Source organism: Notothenia coriiceps, unplaced genomic scaffold (genome assembly GCF_000735185.1).
Source record: "Notothenia coriiceps isolate Sejong01 unplaced genomic scaffold, NC01 NC01_scaffold00000667, whole genome shotgun sequence".
In the NCBI taxonomy this organism is placed as follows: Eukaryota; Metazoa; Chordata; class Actinopteri; order Perciformes; family Nototheniidae; genus Notothenia; species Notothenia coriiceps.
This window is the reverse complement of record NW_011333368.1, coordinates 22,591-37,572: the sequence shown is the minus strand read 5'-3', so window position 1 is coordinate 37,572 and position 14,982 is coordinate 22,591. Positions and strand designations below refer to the sequence as shown.

Sequence of the window (14,982 nt, the reverse complement as noted above, 5' to 3'; positions counted from 1 at the left end):
ACAATATACATACAGTCTTAAACAAAAGTGTGGTGCTTTGGCGACATGTAAAGACAACAAAAAAGACCTAACTCTTACCTGAACCGCAGTGAACTCCACCATCTTTTCCCCGTAGCGCAACTTGTTCCCCGCTGTGTCGCACACTCAAATTCGTGGTTGTGCTGAGGCCTAATTGTCAAGTGCACTAAGCTAGTTCATTTTGGTTAGGATACAAATCTTGACATAATTGGCTTGACCTTAAAACTTAACTAAGCAAACAAATGTCAACGTTTAACCAATCTCTTATCACAGGGGGAAAGGTTGAAGCCAAACTTATTTATAGACCAATTTATTGAATATCTTTGATGTATTTTTCCACACGTAGAAACAGGTTAAAAAAATCCTAAACTATCAAATCCCGCCCAATAAAATACAGAGAAGCTCAAGATGGGCTCTATTTGACAGCTGACACTAAGACCCGCCTTCTTCAGATTGACAACCAATAATAAACGACAAACTGTGACCAAGCTAGAATTAGATATTCACTTAAATGTTTCTTTACCATGTTCTTATGTCTACATTTGCAAGTTAGCACTGAACATAAAGTGCAGCTAGGCTTATAGGATTGTATTTTACATTTTTTGGAATGTGTATTGTTGAATTGCATCCCCTGTGGACCATGAATATCTGTAAACAATTTCAGATCAATCCACTCAAAAGTTATTAACCTATATTCATTTAAAAAGTAATGTATAGCAGCAATTAATATCTATGGATCTATACCCAAGAATGTGCAATTGATCTGGTAGATGAAATTAAGGAAAACCAGAACCTGCTGTTGGCACTAGGAACACATTTCTTCATGGTGGTGCTTAAGGAAATGTCAAGGCATGGAATAAATGGGCGATGGTAGTACAAAACATAAGAAGCCAACACCATGGTAGTAGTAGCAAGTTTGTTTAATTTCCTAATTGAGAACGGGATCATGATTCACATCATAACACTCATTATACACATAACCCTTACAGCAAAAAATATGCATTCAACACCTGAAGATGTAAAATAAATCAAAGCAAGGGAGTCTTCGATGCATGTCACTGCAAAAACAATAAAACTGGATGGATGTGCTATGGACGAGAGTAGTGTTTTTCTGTATTGTTTTTTTTGTCTCAGACTGTAACATACTGCTGGTGTGGTTGTAGTGTTTAATCACTTGTGCAAGTTTTGTGCAACACAACAGTTTTTTCATTGATTCAAAGGATATAGTTATTTTGTAGTTATGCTTATGCTGGTTACCACATACATATGCATAAACCCCATTGTATCTGTACGCTGAGCATTGTGAAGTATGTCACCTGAGAGCTGGGTGGTAATGTGTGAATAATCCACTCAGTCACTGAGCAGCCAGTCAAAGACTTAGGATAGAAACAGCTGTAAGAGGTACGGGTAAACCGTTATTCCCAAAGCATCCTTGTTATTATGATACAACAGAGGGAAAGCAACAAAACCACACACACACAAATTGTACATTGCTGAACACAGCAGACCTCATTTGAGTGACATAAGGCAAACCATGGCTCTGGTGATAGTGTGGGATACTGACCAATTAGTCCGTGCATAAAGACACTTCCCCTTAGGAAATATTTCATGGGCTTTGTTGATGTGTACTAATTAAGACTCATTTAAAAAGGAAACAATATTTTCAGTAGCAACAACGTTTTAAAAAGAGAGTAAAATGAGCGCACATTCCACCTTTTCCATTACAAAATTTACCACGAAATCTGCAGCCATCACTTTGCTACCGGCTGCTTGTTCATGAGGAAATCAAATAAAACAAAGTGACACATGCACTGAACATTTTGCATTCATTCCCTCCAAAGGTTTAGTGCAGAAATGTCTATGCTTAGCCAAATACAACTGAGAAGAAAATATATATAAGTAATAACTGTCTTTATCTTTGTGTATACCTGATGTTAAAAATATCCCCAATGTTAAACATATCCCCAATGCCTATGTATGTTTGAAAATTCATTTAGGCAGCAATTCAGACTTTTGTTTTTGTATTTGGAAGTCATATTTTAATACTTACTATTTTCCTTAGTCTAATGTAGGTACAATTGCATAAAATACAGGCAAAAACTTAAGGGAACTTACAGATCTGGGGATGTAACTTTAAGTCCAATTTTTTTTTTTTTAAATGCAGTTTCTTTCAATACAGATAAAACACAATTGAATAAGCCCTCAGATCATAAATCTAAATAGAGCTTTTGTAGCACTATTTTTCAAATGTTAAATTTGAGTACATTCACTTCTTGATAATAAATTATTTAAATATAATGCAGCGTTCACATTAACTTCTTTGGAAACTCCACTGCCTAAAACTTTGCAATGATAATGAGGTGAGAGCTACAAAAGAGCTGATATCGAGTCAATTATGTACATTTTACAATCCCATTAACTCCTATTGGCATTTCCTGAAAGGCTTTTGGACTAAAAATATGTACCTCACATTTTTCCTGCAGAAAAAAGGGTTGACACAAACAACATAACACAACAAAGGGTAACAAATAATATAAACAACCCAGGATAAGATAATAAATCATAAAAACAAAACGTACAATCGAAGGTATCGAGTCACAATGAGAGGTCCCATTTACACGCCAGGTAGCAAATACTGGACTGAATCCAACATCAATCTGTTCGGATACTTTCAGGTCAGGACGATAAGAATGCAGCAGTTAAAGGAAATAAATAAAGTCAGTACCATAAGTATGGGGGGACAGAAATGGGAACAAGCGGAGGAGCATGGAAGAGGACGTTGGATGGATGGAAGGCAGTAAGGACTAAAGAAAGTAAAAGGAGGTCGCAGATGTCTCACTCCGGAGCCCCGTTTGCCTTTTCTGTCATCCTCTCTTCATCCCCCATTTTCTGATGCTGCAGTCTGGCATAAGACACCGCGTCTCCTCTGAGGAAAGAAAAAGGGAACACAGGAGGCAAGAGGAGGAGGGTAATGAAAAGTAATGACCAGGGAGAGGGGGGGTAGAAACAAAGAGAGAGCGGGTATGACAGGAGAGTGTAACATTGTTAATTGCAAGGTTATGACATGGCTCACCTTATCAGAAGAGCATTTGCACGAATTAAGAGGCTCATTATTGTTGTTAGAAGCATAAAATAAAGATCTTATGAAGTCATTTTAATGTTGAAAAAGGAATTTAATGAGAGCCTGTTATAATATGACCTTTTAGAGGAGTGATTTGATGAAGGAAACATCAAGAGATATGAGTAATTGCAAAAGGTCTAAATTGCACAGCTGTTCAAATAGATTCAAAGAAATAGATGACACATTATAAGTGCATATTATATATTACGTCATTACATGTTAAATCATCTTACTTTTTGCCCAAAGATGCGAGGCCGTACAGAACTCCTGTAGCAAAGGCGATGGCATTTCCAAACAAGGTTGTGAAGGAGAAACTCAAGAATACGGGAAACAGAGCCAACCTGTAAATGAACAATAAAAGGGACGAAAAGTCAGTAAATGATATTAAGTACATGCTGGAGATAAAACAGCAACATTCCCAAGAGTGTCTCCAAATGCTTATGCAATATTTTTTCATGAAGTAAAGTACAGACTCCGTTGACATAAATGCATATTAGTTCTTACCCGCAGTAGAAGAAGGCTTTCTGCCAGGGTTTGAATTTGTCTGCACGGGCTGCTACTGCATTAGCAAACTCTATGAACTGGCAGCAGAATGGGACTTCACACAGGAACAGCACAAAGGCAGTCAACCTTAAGAGAGAAGAAAACCAAACACATACAGCAGTGAATATCAGCTACATTCAGGATTCATCCTTTTTCTCAACTTATTAAAGCCTAGGTAACATTGCAGCTAAGCTTTGACTGCAGACAGTTTTTTTTTATCTGGGAAGAAAACCAAAACCAAGGCTGGCTGAGGCCTGTGCTAAATTCTTCAAATTCTGGACAAATCAATGCGGTCTTTGTTACAACATGTATATTCTCAACAAGAATGTCTGAACGCCTCCGTCATTTGAGCAGCAAGTTGTGTCAACATGTCTACATGATAATACTATAAAAGATACATTTAAATGAACTGGTGGTACGAGTGCATAATGCTTGTAAAAAAACCTTCATAGAATTGCTCCCATGGATCATGAAATGTATTATAGTTTGTATGTTTCCTTTCAGGAGATGTCTAAAACAGTAACATCTGTGCCTGTAACTTATTACAACTTTAGTAGAACAAATAAGGTACTGTCTTATTCAAATAATAAATGATCATCGTGTTGTTTAAAACCACACCTTCACTGTGCATTGTGGCAAAATGGACCTGAGCTTGAATGAAGCACAGTACACAGAGCTTTGTACAGTCTAAATACGTGGTGTTATAGTATGTTGTTGTTGTTTTTTACTGAATTCCAACAGCCTATAAACCAAAAAGCTCATTTTTAAAGTTACATTTAAGTAAGCAGAACAAATGCTAAAGACTTACACCATCCATACTCCAGCAGCGATGTTTAAAGGGTTGACAGTAACACAGTTCCACACTCCTGACACGGCACAGGCTGCACAGAGTCAAGACAAAGTAAAAGGTTATGAGTAAGATAAGACATATGACCGATTATGAAAACATTAGACCGGACCATTAGTTATAAAAGCCATGATAACTAAATACTCATTTTAATTTACAGTGCTGGGTTAGTAACAGGTTAGTACAGGCTGTGCGCTAAAAACAGCAGAAGAAAATCAGCAATGCAGAACATATGGAGAATGTACAGTATGTGGATGAAATGCACAACACACAAACATATAACATATCTTTCAAAAGCAGCATATGACTGCCTGTTAATAAAACTATTTGTGAAAACATCTGAAAAACACTGAATACAATCCAGGAATCCAACCTTTATATAAAGAGGCAGTGAAATTGCCGCAGGCTTTATTTCCCTGCTATAGATTACTTTATGATAATGTCAGCATTTTCAATACAGGCCTTTTCTAGCTTTCACCATTACTATTATGTGTTTAAAATGTCATTATGTTACTGTGCCCCACATGCAGGTACATATGCACATAATGGTACCTGCCTTAAATCAATCCCTGACTATATGTTATCTTCAATGTGTGAAAAGTGCAATATGGGATAAGCCTGACCTCAAGGCTGGTGTTTTCATAAGTGGTGATCAAGATGTGAAATATTTTTGTGTGTGTGAGGTTCTGAAATAAGGTGTGATTTGGCAACATCATTGGACACACACATTGGAAGTGTGACAGTTAAAGCAATTTACACAGCATCAGTAAGTCAAACTATGTTGCCAGTCCTAGAATATATAAAATGCAATTATCAGTTGTTTTCAATCCAACACGAAGCAATCAACCATGCAACACTTCTGTGGTATTTGTAGTTTTTGCAAAATAAAAAAACAAGATTAAAATAATTGCTGTCACAAAAACATTTCCGATGATTTACTTATCATTTCATTTTTAGAACAAAGATAGATATTGTTTCCCTTTTGCTTTTCCTTCTCTAACAAGTCAAAAAGTCAAATGTGAGACAGATGTTTTCAATAGAGTAAAATTGCCCAAATGCCACACTTATTTATTTCACTACTGAGGAGTAAGGAGATGTTAAAAAAATATTCCTAACATTTGTGCCTTGGCATTTCTTTCTTATTTACCAATGTCAATTATTCCTCATTTATAATTATATGGTACTTAAAAGCACACATTTCTTTAACTAATATGCTAAAACTTTTGGAATTTTTAAATGGTTTGCGGCAAGATATACCAACACAAAGTAAAGTATTTGTATTTGAGAGTTGACAATGTACAGCAGTTTCAGGCTGAAACTCAGTGAGAAGAGAGGGTACATTTGCCAGTAGTGTGTATAAGCGACCTGTCAGTCGAGACTAGCCCACACTATCACAAACAATGGAAGAATAATGTAGTAGATCCAGCTTCTTTATACAATCCAGCCTCCTTAATAATACAGAGTCCATTGAATATGCAGTGCCCCAGCTGGTTAATGTGATACAGGCACTGTGGCTCTGGTGTCACTGTGAAGGAGAGCTGCAGTGCTGCTGGAAAACTGCAAAGCCAGCAGTAAACATAGCCTGCCTCGCACTGAGGGGAAGAGTAAACATACCAGCTATGGACTGTTTGTTCATATCATACAGATGAAAATCAGGAATATCATAGTGTTATGGAATGAGCAAGCCATGCAAACAGGCGGTGCCCAAAACTGTCTGCTACAGGGAGGGGACAATGGGCTGGGACAAAGCTGTAGTCTGGCATGGCTCAGCATTACAGTTAGGTATATATAGTATACACAACATGTTGTTGTTTTCCAAAATATTAAACTGATCCCCTTTCTGTCCTGTTTTATATTAATGCAGAAAGTGCAAACAGTATACAAGTATGCTGACAAGACAATAAATGTACCTGTTTCCTACAGAAAAGAGCACATAAGTCTTTGTAAACATTCACTGTACATTAAATAGACAGACAGATAGACAGACAGACAGACAGACAGACAGACAGACAGACAGACAGACAGATAGATAGATAGATAGATAGATAGATAGATAGATAAAGCAACAACAATGTACTCCAGATAGACAGTGTATATTACAATTGTGCAAAGTAACAAATTGTACTTTGATATTTACTTACATACTCCTCCTAAAACACCAGCAATTTTGCAGAGCCATCGGTACCACCATGTCATGCCATCATCCTCTGGAGGGGGTGCAACGGGGGCGGCTGCCTTCTCCTCGGTGTTCATTGTGTATGTCGATGATGGCTAAAAAAGCTAAACCGTATTTACAGATGTGAAGCCTCTAAGAACCTAGCACAATTAAGTTAGCAAGTCTAAACAAACTAACTGCTCACTCGTTTAGTAATACAAAGCGGTCCCTTTCAGCACTGCTGTATGAAATAAAAAATGTAAAGTATAATTAATTAGTTTTTTCCTTTGTTTCTTTGTGTTTTCCAGCTGAGCTGATGTTGCCAGCAGCTTCTCCCCGTCAGTTGGTACCAGCTAACCGGCTAGCTGATGCTAACAGCAGCGCCACCAGCTGCCGCTAGGAGTGGATATCAACACAGAATCCGTTTTGAATTTCCTTTAGTAATCAGATAAATGAGCAAAGCTTCTCTAAACTCTCCTTAAAAAGCTTTAAAGAATCCCCTCGTTTTGTTCGGGTTCAGGTAAGGTAGTCTGCTCCGTTGTTCTCTTCCCTGGTTACTCAGCCTATAAGAGCGGTGCATTGTGGGACGATTTGACGCACGTCAAGGTTTGTTTACATCAGCGCCGGCGCTGGTTTACATGTTTTTATCACCAGATTTGATTGTAATCTAGTTGCAATTGTCACAATGCCCAATGGTGAAAAAAAGTATTCAGATCCTCCATTTGAGTAAAATTACCCATTCAATAATGTCTGAATGCTACGTAACAAATAGAAGCCCTATTATTCAAAAATGATTAACAGCAAAATAAATGTTTAAAGTGTGTATAGAAACCAAACTGAGTTCCCATGCAATGAAACAGGTTTTATTGCATGGTTGAATGCACTTATTGTAAGTCACTTTGGATAAAAGCGTCAGCTAAATGCAATGTAATGTAATGTAATACCTGTTGTCATAATTCCTTCTGAAGTAACCTTTAATAAATCCCTTCATAATGTACTTTTATTGGACTTGCTGGAGAACAAAATCCCCAGTCCCCGTATTTTCTCAAAATCTAAAACAAATATACTGTAAATAACAGGGTGATTTTCAAGTCGCTATCTTCAGAGTTTTTAATAGTAAATAATTCCTTATTTATGTTTCCCTGGAAAGTGTTTCTTTCCTTTATTTCCTGAGGTAAAATTCTTGATTATTAAAAACCATTTCCCCCAACTTCTTTACAAATCAAGGCAAGAGAAAGAATCTTTTTCCATTATTAAATGTATCTTTAATCACTCATTCACACTTTTATATACAACACATTCTTCCCAAATCATTCATTATCCATTTCCTTTCAAGGAATTGCTTCATAACCACGAAGATTTTGCATCCAAAATGGTCTTTTAGCAGCTTTGTATTTGAATGCCTGCTCCACAAATATGAACTGTTTTTCAACTGAACTTCTTAACTTCTTCAAATTGGATAGACAAAAAAAACGGGACAAAATTCAGCTCTGCAGATAGATGACTGTGTCTTTTAGGAGTGGTAGATCAGTTATTTCAACAAAGTCTGCTCTAGCCAGAGTCAGTGTTTTTGGACTGATTGCATTCAGCCTTTAGTGAAAGCAGGCTTCTCTCACTCCGACAGCAGAGCGGCCACTCGTGGGCTCAGAGCCCTTCGGCTGTGCCTCCTCTCCTCCATCAGCAGCGACGGCCTCCTCTTCCCTGTTGGCGTGTGGCAGAGCATGCCATCGACGGTCTGCTGGGTCACCTGATCAGCCTGCTCCAGATCTTTCACTATCTGCTCCACCTCCAGCATGTGTGGACCGCCTTCAATCCGCAGGCGCAGCAAATCCACCTGAAACAGGTCATAGGACGCCACTGAGCTCACTAGCGGTTTTTCAGAGAATTACATATTCATATCCGTAGCTTTTTCATTTTTTATCTTGGGTTAAAATCCTTTAAACCACAGAAAAAAGCATTGACATTAATATTAATTGAAATGTGTAAAATATTTAATTAATGCACCCATAGATATCTGGATTTATTTTTTAAAGTTGATATGGAGCAAACTTACCACCTCCTGCGAAAATTCAGGTTTCTTGACAAAAGAAAAGCTCTTTGGCGTCAAGGCTGCAGACAGCAAGGATATGATGTCTGTCACTTCTCCTGACATTGCTAGTATGATAAGCTAAATCAACATTTAAAAGAAGAATATATTATTAACGGTCAACATAAGCAACAACTAGTTAAGTACAGCATAGTTAGGATGCAGACTTGCCTTTAAATTTTGACATAATAGGCTGTTAGGAGCCATTATTTGTGAGAACAACGACTGTGCCTTTTCTATGTCGTTCTGGAACCAAAAGAAAGGAAAACATATATTATTAATGACAATTTTATATTTTCACATCTCTGTGCATGAAAGAAAGGTGTGAAGAAGATCTTACTAACCTGTCGAAGTGCTAACGCTACAGCAAAGCAGAGAGCATGTCTGGAGATTTTCATCCCTTCAGTCTGTCCGCTCTCGATCATAGCAGTGCACATCCTGTAGGACTCTTCCGTGTTCTGAACAACATAACACACAACTAAATAACGGCAAAGAGATTGTACATCTTAAAACAATAACCGATGTATATTGGAACAGTAATGTTAATTATCTGTACATGTTGATTGGTTTGTTTTACCAGTTTATAGAAGGTGGCAGATGCCAGCGTGAATGTGTTTAAGTTGAATGGTACAGGTTGTTTCCTCATGGTGGTTAGTACCTCTAGGAAATCTGCAAAAGGCAAAGTTTGATATATTATATGTGATTATGTGAAAAATAAACACTTGAAGGTTAATCTGTCACATACTTTCATAATAGCCTTTAGTGAATAACATGTCTAAGGTGATGTTGAAAGACGTTGCTTCGCTGAAAAATCCACTCATACTCTGTTCAGAAAAGTAAAATGAAATGTTATTATTCCAACACTGTCTGATTTAAACTTTGTCAATAGTACCATAACAAATGTTTTTTTTTTTGTTTGTTTTTTACCTTATCCGTAATTGTAGCAGCAGCCAAGTCCTCCATACCCAGCTCATAGCACAGTCTCACAAAGAGAGGACCAAACCTGAAGTCTCCAAACATTAAGTTCCGGTTCTCTGCGTGATACCTAGTGATTGCAAATTAAAGGATAATAACAGATTAGATAAAATAATAAAAAAGGGTATTTATTATTTATACGGATATTAATGTGCAGCATTTGCATTACAAAATGGAAAGATTGAAAATATAAGACAAAAATAAGGACATGTAATAGCTACAATTCTAAAATTAGTGTAATAACATATGAAGGTCAAATAGATGTGCTTGTACAGTATCGAATTGTAGGTCTCAGTAGTGTAATAGTAGGAGGACATGGTTAAAGAATAATTAATTATATAAATGACATTGCACTAATGTCATATTATGTCCTACCAGTCAGTGGTAAAAAGTTGAGTTGTAATAATACAATATACATAAAATTGATGATGATAGTCAAAGCCATTGTAGGCATATTTTAGTTATCTTAAGTGAAGTTGGTAGCATCTGGTTTTGTTCAGTTTAATATTGGTTACGGCATTTTGGAGAATAAAAAGAGGATAGCACAATTATTTGATGCTGTAATGGATGCTTGAAATAACTATCAATACAGGATGTACCATACCTAGAGATGGCATCTCTGGCGATCAGCATGTCATCTGCGGATTGGCACACGTGAAGGAGAAGCTTCAGCTCATCTTTCAGAATCAGGTCATTCCTCTGTAGCTTCTGACTGAACAGCTCAATATAATTTCCTGTAAAATAAAGTAAAGATATAAGCTCTTACTTTGTGGATCATAATGCAGGACATAAAACTGCAGCTTTAGAAAGATTAAGAATAAATAGTTCACCTTTAGCTCCAGTGAGAAGGTGAGCCACAGCCAGCTTACTTTGCTGGAATTCTTGTAATTTGATAACTTCTTGTGATAACAAATGCCTCTTAGCTGCAAAGAAAAAATACAGTGTTGAAAGAAGAATTCAGATATTTTAATTAATCAAAGTAACAAAACTACAGTTTAGAAATACCCCTAGATTCCAAATTCAAAAGCAAGTATTAGCACCAAAATACTCAACGTACCAAAACATTTCCCATATCATTAACATATTTATCATACTATAGGATTATAATAATTAGTGATGCATTAATGTGCGTATCATTTTGATATTGCTGCTAGTAAATGTGAAACTCATTTTATAAATAGGTTGTTAGCTTGACCTGTTTTAATATAAATTATGTATTAGTTTATTCATATGTTGTATTTATTGTATAATTATGTTGTTATTGTATAATCAGTATGTAAAGTACAATATTTACTTACAAATATAGTAGAGTAGAAGTAAAGAATTAACGTTTTGCCTACCAGTCCCTCACACTTCTACTGAAGTACATTACAAGTTAATGTACTTTCCATCATTGCCAATAACTCAAAAAAATCAACTCAATATTGAGTAAGCTTATACCTGTATTACGAATGTCCAAATGTAATGAATGAGACGGACATACAACTGCTATACAATGCGAGTAAAACTGCAGGTACACCGTGTTTTGGTGGGTTTTTATGACGCATTAAAGACATTTACAGGCAGCTGTAGTATCCTTGTTATGTACATGCTGCCAGTGTAGCATCTCTGTCTGTTAAACCAGCTAGCTTTGAAGGTCACCTGACAGGAAACATATTGAAAAGTTGTGTTAAATGTACCTCCTGTGCAGCATTCAATCCACCCTGGCTGTAAAACTCCAACAAACAGTCCTTTCGAAGGTTCATGTACCAACGACCGACATAATTTACCAATCCTGGCCAGCGCCATCATGGATATATAAGTAAGAACTGGAGTGGATACAATATGGGGAGGCGGGGTCTCGTTCTTTCCTATGAGAGCTGCTAGAGAGGCGAAGTCCCGCCCATCTACTTCCGACCCATGGGGCCTTCGGAATTCGGAAAAATTATGTATTGAAGTCAATGGGAGAGAAAACTTATCTTTCGATCCCGTTTGAATTGTGCCACGAATTATACATATGATGTTTGTCAATCTTAAAAAATAATTTCCATGTCAAAAAAGTCACAGTTTGTCATAAAACTGTTGAAATATAAGACTAGGAAAAATACACAACTAGAAAGACTACAAATCCCAGAATCCCGGTCCTGCATGCTGGCTCTTACGGACAGTGGCGGAGCCAGGACATTTTCTGTGGGGTGGCCAGGATGGAACCAGTGATCATTTTGGGGTGGCATTGAAATCACTATTATATGAACATAAAAATACATCTCACTATAAAATGAGGGGTTGTTTAAGGCACCTACAACACACCGCTACATTAGATCAAATAATATTCAGTATATCTAACTATTTTTTTCTTATTCCCACGGGCAAAGTATCAGCGAAGCTTACATTATACAAATATACAGACTGTTTAGCTTATGGTGATCAGCAGCCCTATGAGCTCATTCTCTCAGTGTACCATCCTAGTACCAGGAGTATAGTACTAGGAGCAGTGGGCAGCTATTGTACAGCGCCCGGGGAGCAATGGGAGTGAGGGGGGAAGGGGGATGTCCGGTGCCTTGCTCAAGGGCACCACGGCAGGGCAGGAGGTGAACTGGGACCTCTCCAAGTAGAAGTCCACACTCCAAAAGTAGGTCTGGTCGGGGACTTGAACCGGCGACCCTACGGCTCACAGTCCAAGCCCCTACTGACTGCCATAGATTTAGTCCCTAATTTTGCTCTCAGTGCACCAGATTGATGCATTTAACTTCAACATTTAAAACATGTGGACCCCCTAGAGGAGGTGAGGTCCACTACCTGCCCACACCCCCTGTTAAATTGTCTCAGCCACATTGAGGATGCTTCCTACGCCCATGTTTTATTCCATGTGTCAAGTCAGGCAAATTGGGTCAAAATGTTATTGCATCAATGATCTGTTAACATTAAAATCACTAAATATATGCTGTAACTATTTTGCTCTAGGCAACCCAAGGGCTCAGTTAATACGATTACTATATGAATAATTGTCCAAAATAACATAAAATGCATAGGGATTTTTGTTAAGTAACATACTTTCGTCGCCGGCCGGCCGATACATGCCGCGCATTAAGTGGGCCTGTCTGTCAATTAATCCCCGGGCCACTTTTTCCCCCCAGTCTGCCCCTGGTGCTAGGTTACATTAAAAACCTACAAACATATCATCCTTCAGAGCAAATTGGTTAGAAGAAACTGTTCTTCAATCGCCCCAAAGTTTATGTCATGAGATTTTCAGGTCTTGACAGCATTTTTTAATTGAGTCGAAAAGCTGTATGACTTTATGAAAAATACCTTTTAACATGACACATGAAGTGTTGGCATTTCCTGTTGATTTTTTCACATTATTAGCTTGATAACAACATTGAAAAATAAATTACTTTTATAATGAATTTGACCTCTTATCAAAGATTCCTTTATTTGTGACTTTGTCAAACTATGTTTTAATTTGTTCGCTTCAAAATGCAACCCATGCAGGAAAATTGTTTTGAGTGTGGTTTTCTACAAACAGTATATTTTGTTGTTATTGTTTAATGTTCATGTTATTTTAAATATTAATACTTTGAATTTAGTCACTTTCTAATTTCTTATACCATTAACTGTCACTTTAGGCAGACTACTTTAAAAAGCTGTGTGCAGCACCGAGGATCAGCCGGCTGAGGGGAAAGGAGGTTTATGATGCAAGAGGACAACTCTCCATTGAGGCAGATGTCTTCTGCATTGTCTGCAACAAAGAAAAGGTAAAACTTATGAGTACATTTGGCCTTTAATTATATAATCAGCACCAGCTATATATTATTTCCTCACATCAGATGCTAAAATATAACTTCCTGCTTGGACTGTGGCGGCCGCTGATATTGCAGATTAGATATTCAGTTCAGGGAATGCATCGAGCGTAAAGATTGAACAAATAAAGGTTTGACAAAGAAGATGGGATTCATTAGTGGTGTGCCGATGGTTTGAAGTGACAGTGAGGGATGTGAAGAGGCAGCTGGAGGCAAGAAGCGAGCAAAGACGATACCAATCAGAAAACCGACCCTGACCTTTGACCCTTGCCATTTCAGTTTTTACTGTATCACAAAAGCCCGAAAGATGAAATGTGACACGATGAACCGAGATCAAGCTGAGGACACATAACCAGGGCTGAGCCAACGCTTTTACTCAACAGTATTACTGAGTGCTATCACACCATTGTCAGAAGGAGGGGGCCAGTTCCTCAGTGCAATGACATATTATGATAATTATAATAACTAAATCAAGTCTTTTCCTTGTAACTTTACTTACATAGCCTCAAGCTACAAATCACAATTTTGCCTTTACCATTTGCAAAGCATAGGACACCATCTGTCCAAAGACACTGTTCGTAAATCCTATGTTTTGGATAATCTATTCAAATACCAAAGATTAAGATGTATAACAACACAAAAACACAAAACAATTTAAGAGAAAGCTATTCTAAAATAATGTTGTTAAAGGTGAGGTTTTTGTAAGAAATGTGCCTGTATTCAGCGTTAGATTATACAGGTGTTTGCCTGCAAAGCCCACCCCCACACACTACTATTACCACTGCTAACAAAGACTACCAGAGGATTTCAGGCTGAATTCGGGCTTATATGTTGTTAACAGGAAATCCTATGTATACCTAAAGGTAATCATCAAAACCTTAACACCTAGTGTAAGCCATACAGGAAACTAATGTAGGGCTTTTATTTCATTGGCGTAATAAGTATTTTTTCTATTGAATCTTGTGAGTAGGAAATAAATTGCTTAGCCACTAGAAGCTTGGAAGTTTTGTATTGATAGCTGCAGAAATGTGAGGTATATATGTAAATCACATGAAGATCAAATTAGGCTTTTGTCAATGATTACCGGTATAATTTTGAATGAAGCTTTATTTTGGAAGACCTAAGTGTCAGGAAATGAAAATATAAAAAAAAAAGAATTAGTTCACTCATTTCGGAGGCCAATCCAGCGGAACCCAAACACATCCCAATCTTTTCTCTCCATTTAAGCTGACTTAATAAATGTTTTTTTTTATTAAGGCACACAGCTTTGCTCCAGGGTCATGATGGGGGGGGGGGTGCTATTGTCAGTCTGCACCATTAGCACTAATGTGTAACGACAGCAAAAAGCAGTGCAAGTGGTCTGTGAAAACAAGGGTGTGCTGGGAAGAGGATGTTGCGGAAGACGAGGGATGAGAAGGCGATACAAGATATTAACCCATATTAACCCCCCCCCCCCCC

The 14,982-nt window shown here is 37.5% G+C and overlaps 3 protein-coding genes across 4 annotated transcripts in view; 1 reads left to right on the top strand and 2 right to left on the bottom strand.

The window, feature by feature from the left end:
* Positions 1-920: 920 nt before the first annotated feature.
* On the bottom strand, positions 921-7,250 carry cacfd1 (calcium channel flower domain containing 1). Of its 2 annotated transcripts, none has more exons than XM_010784110.1 (5): positions 6,671-7,250; positions 4,491-4,563; positions 3,644-3,769; positions 3,373-3,480; positions 921-2,944 (listed from the first exon to the last, which is right to left on the bottom strand). In XM_010784110.1, the coding sequence occupies exons 1-5, from the start codon at positions 6,780-6,782 to the stop codon at positions 2,854-2,856; spliced, it is 510 nt and encodes a 169-aa protein (XP_010782412.1). In that variant the 5' UTR covers positions 6,783-7,250; the 3' UTR covers positions 921-2,853. The 2 variants fall into 2 exon arrangements, with proteins under 2 accessions (XP_010782412.1, XP_010782420.1); XM_010784118.1 differs by lacking the exon at positions 921-2,944 and adding an exon at positions 2,952-3,217.
* Positions 7,251-7,924: 674 nt separating this feature from the next.
* Positions 7,925-11,558, bottom strand: ptcd2 (pentatricopeptide repeat domain 2). The gene is made up of 10 exons (XM_010784098.1): positions 11,425-11,558; positions 10,576-10,668; positions 10,350-10,479; positions 9,698-9,815; positions 9,516-9,594; positions 9,348-9,439; positions 9,115-9,228; positions 8,942-9,016; positions 8,738-8,851; positions 7,925-8,518 (listed from the first exon to the last, which is right to left on the bottom strand). Exons 1-10 carry the CDS (start codon positions 11,534-11,536, stop codon positions 8,297-8,299), a joined length of 1,149 nt encoding a protein of 382 aa, XP_010782400.1. The 5' UTR covers positions 11,537-11,558; the 3' UTR covers positions 7,925-8,296.
* Positions 11,559-13,201: 1,643 nt separating this feature from the next.
* The window catches only part of eno4 (enolase 4), a 16,896-nt gene continuing 15,115 nt past the window's right edge, over positions 13,202-14,982 (top strand). The window contains exons 1-2 of the mRNA XM_010784138.1: positions 13,202-13,249; positions 13,351-13,479. Of these exons, the coding sequence (XP_010782440.1) occupies positions 13,202-13,249; positions 13,351-13,479 (177 nt within the window). The remainder of the gene's footprint in view (positions 13,250-13,350; positions 13,480-14,982) is intronic.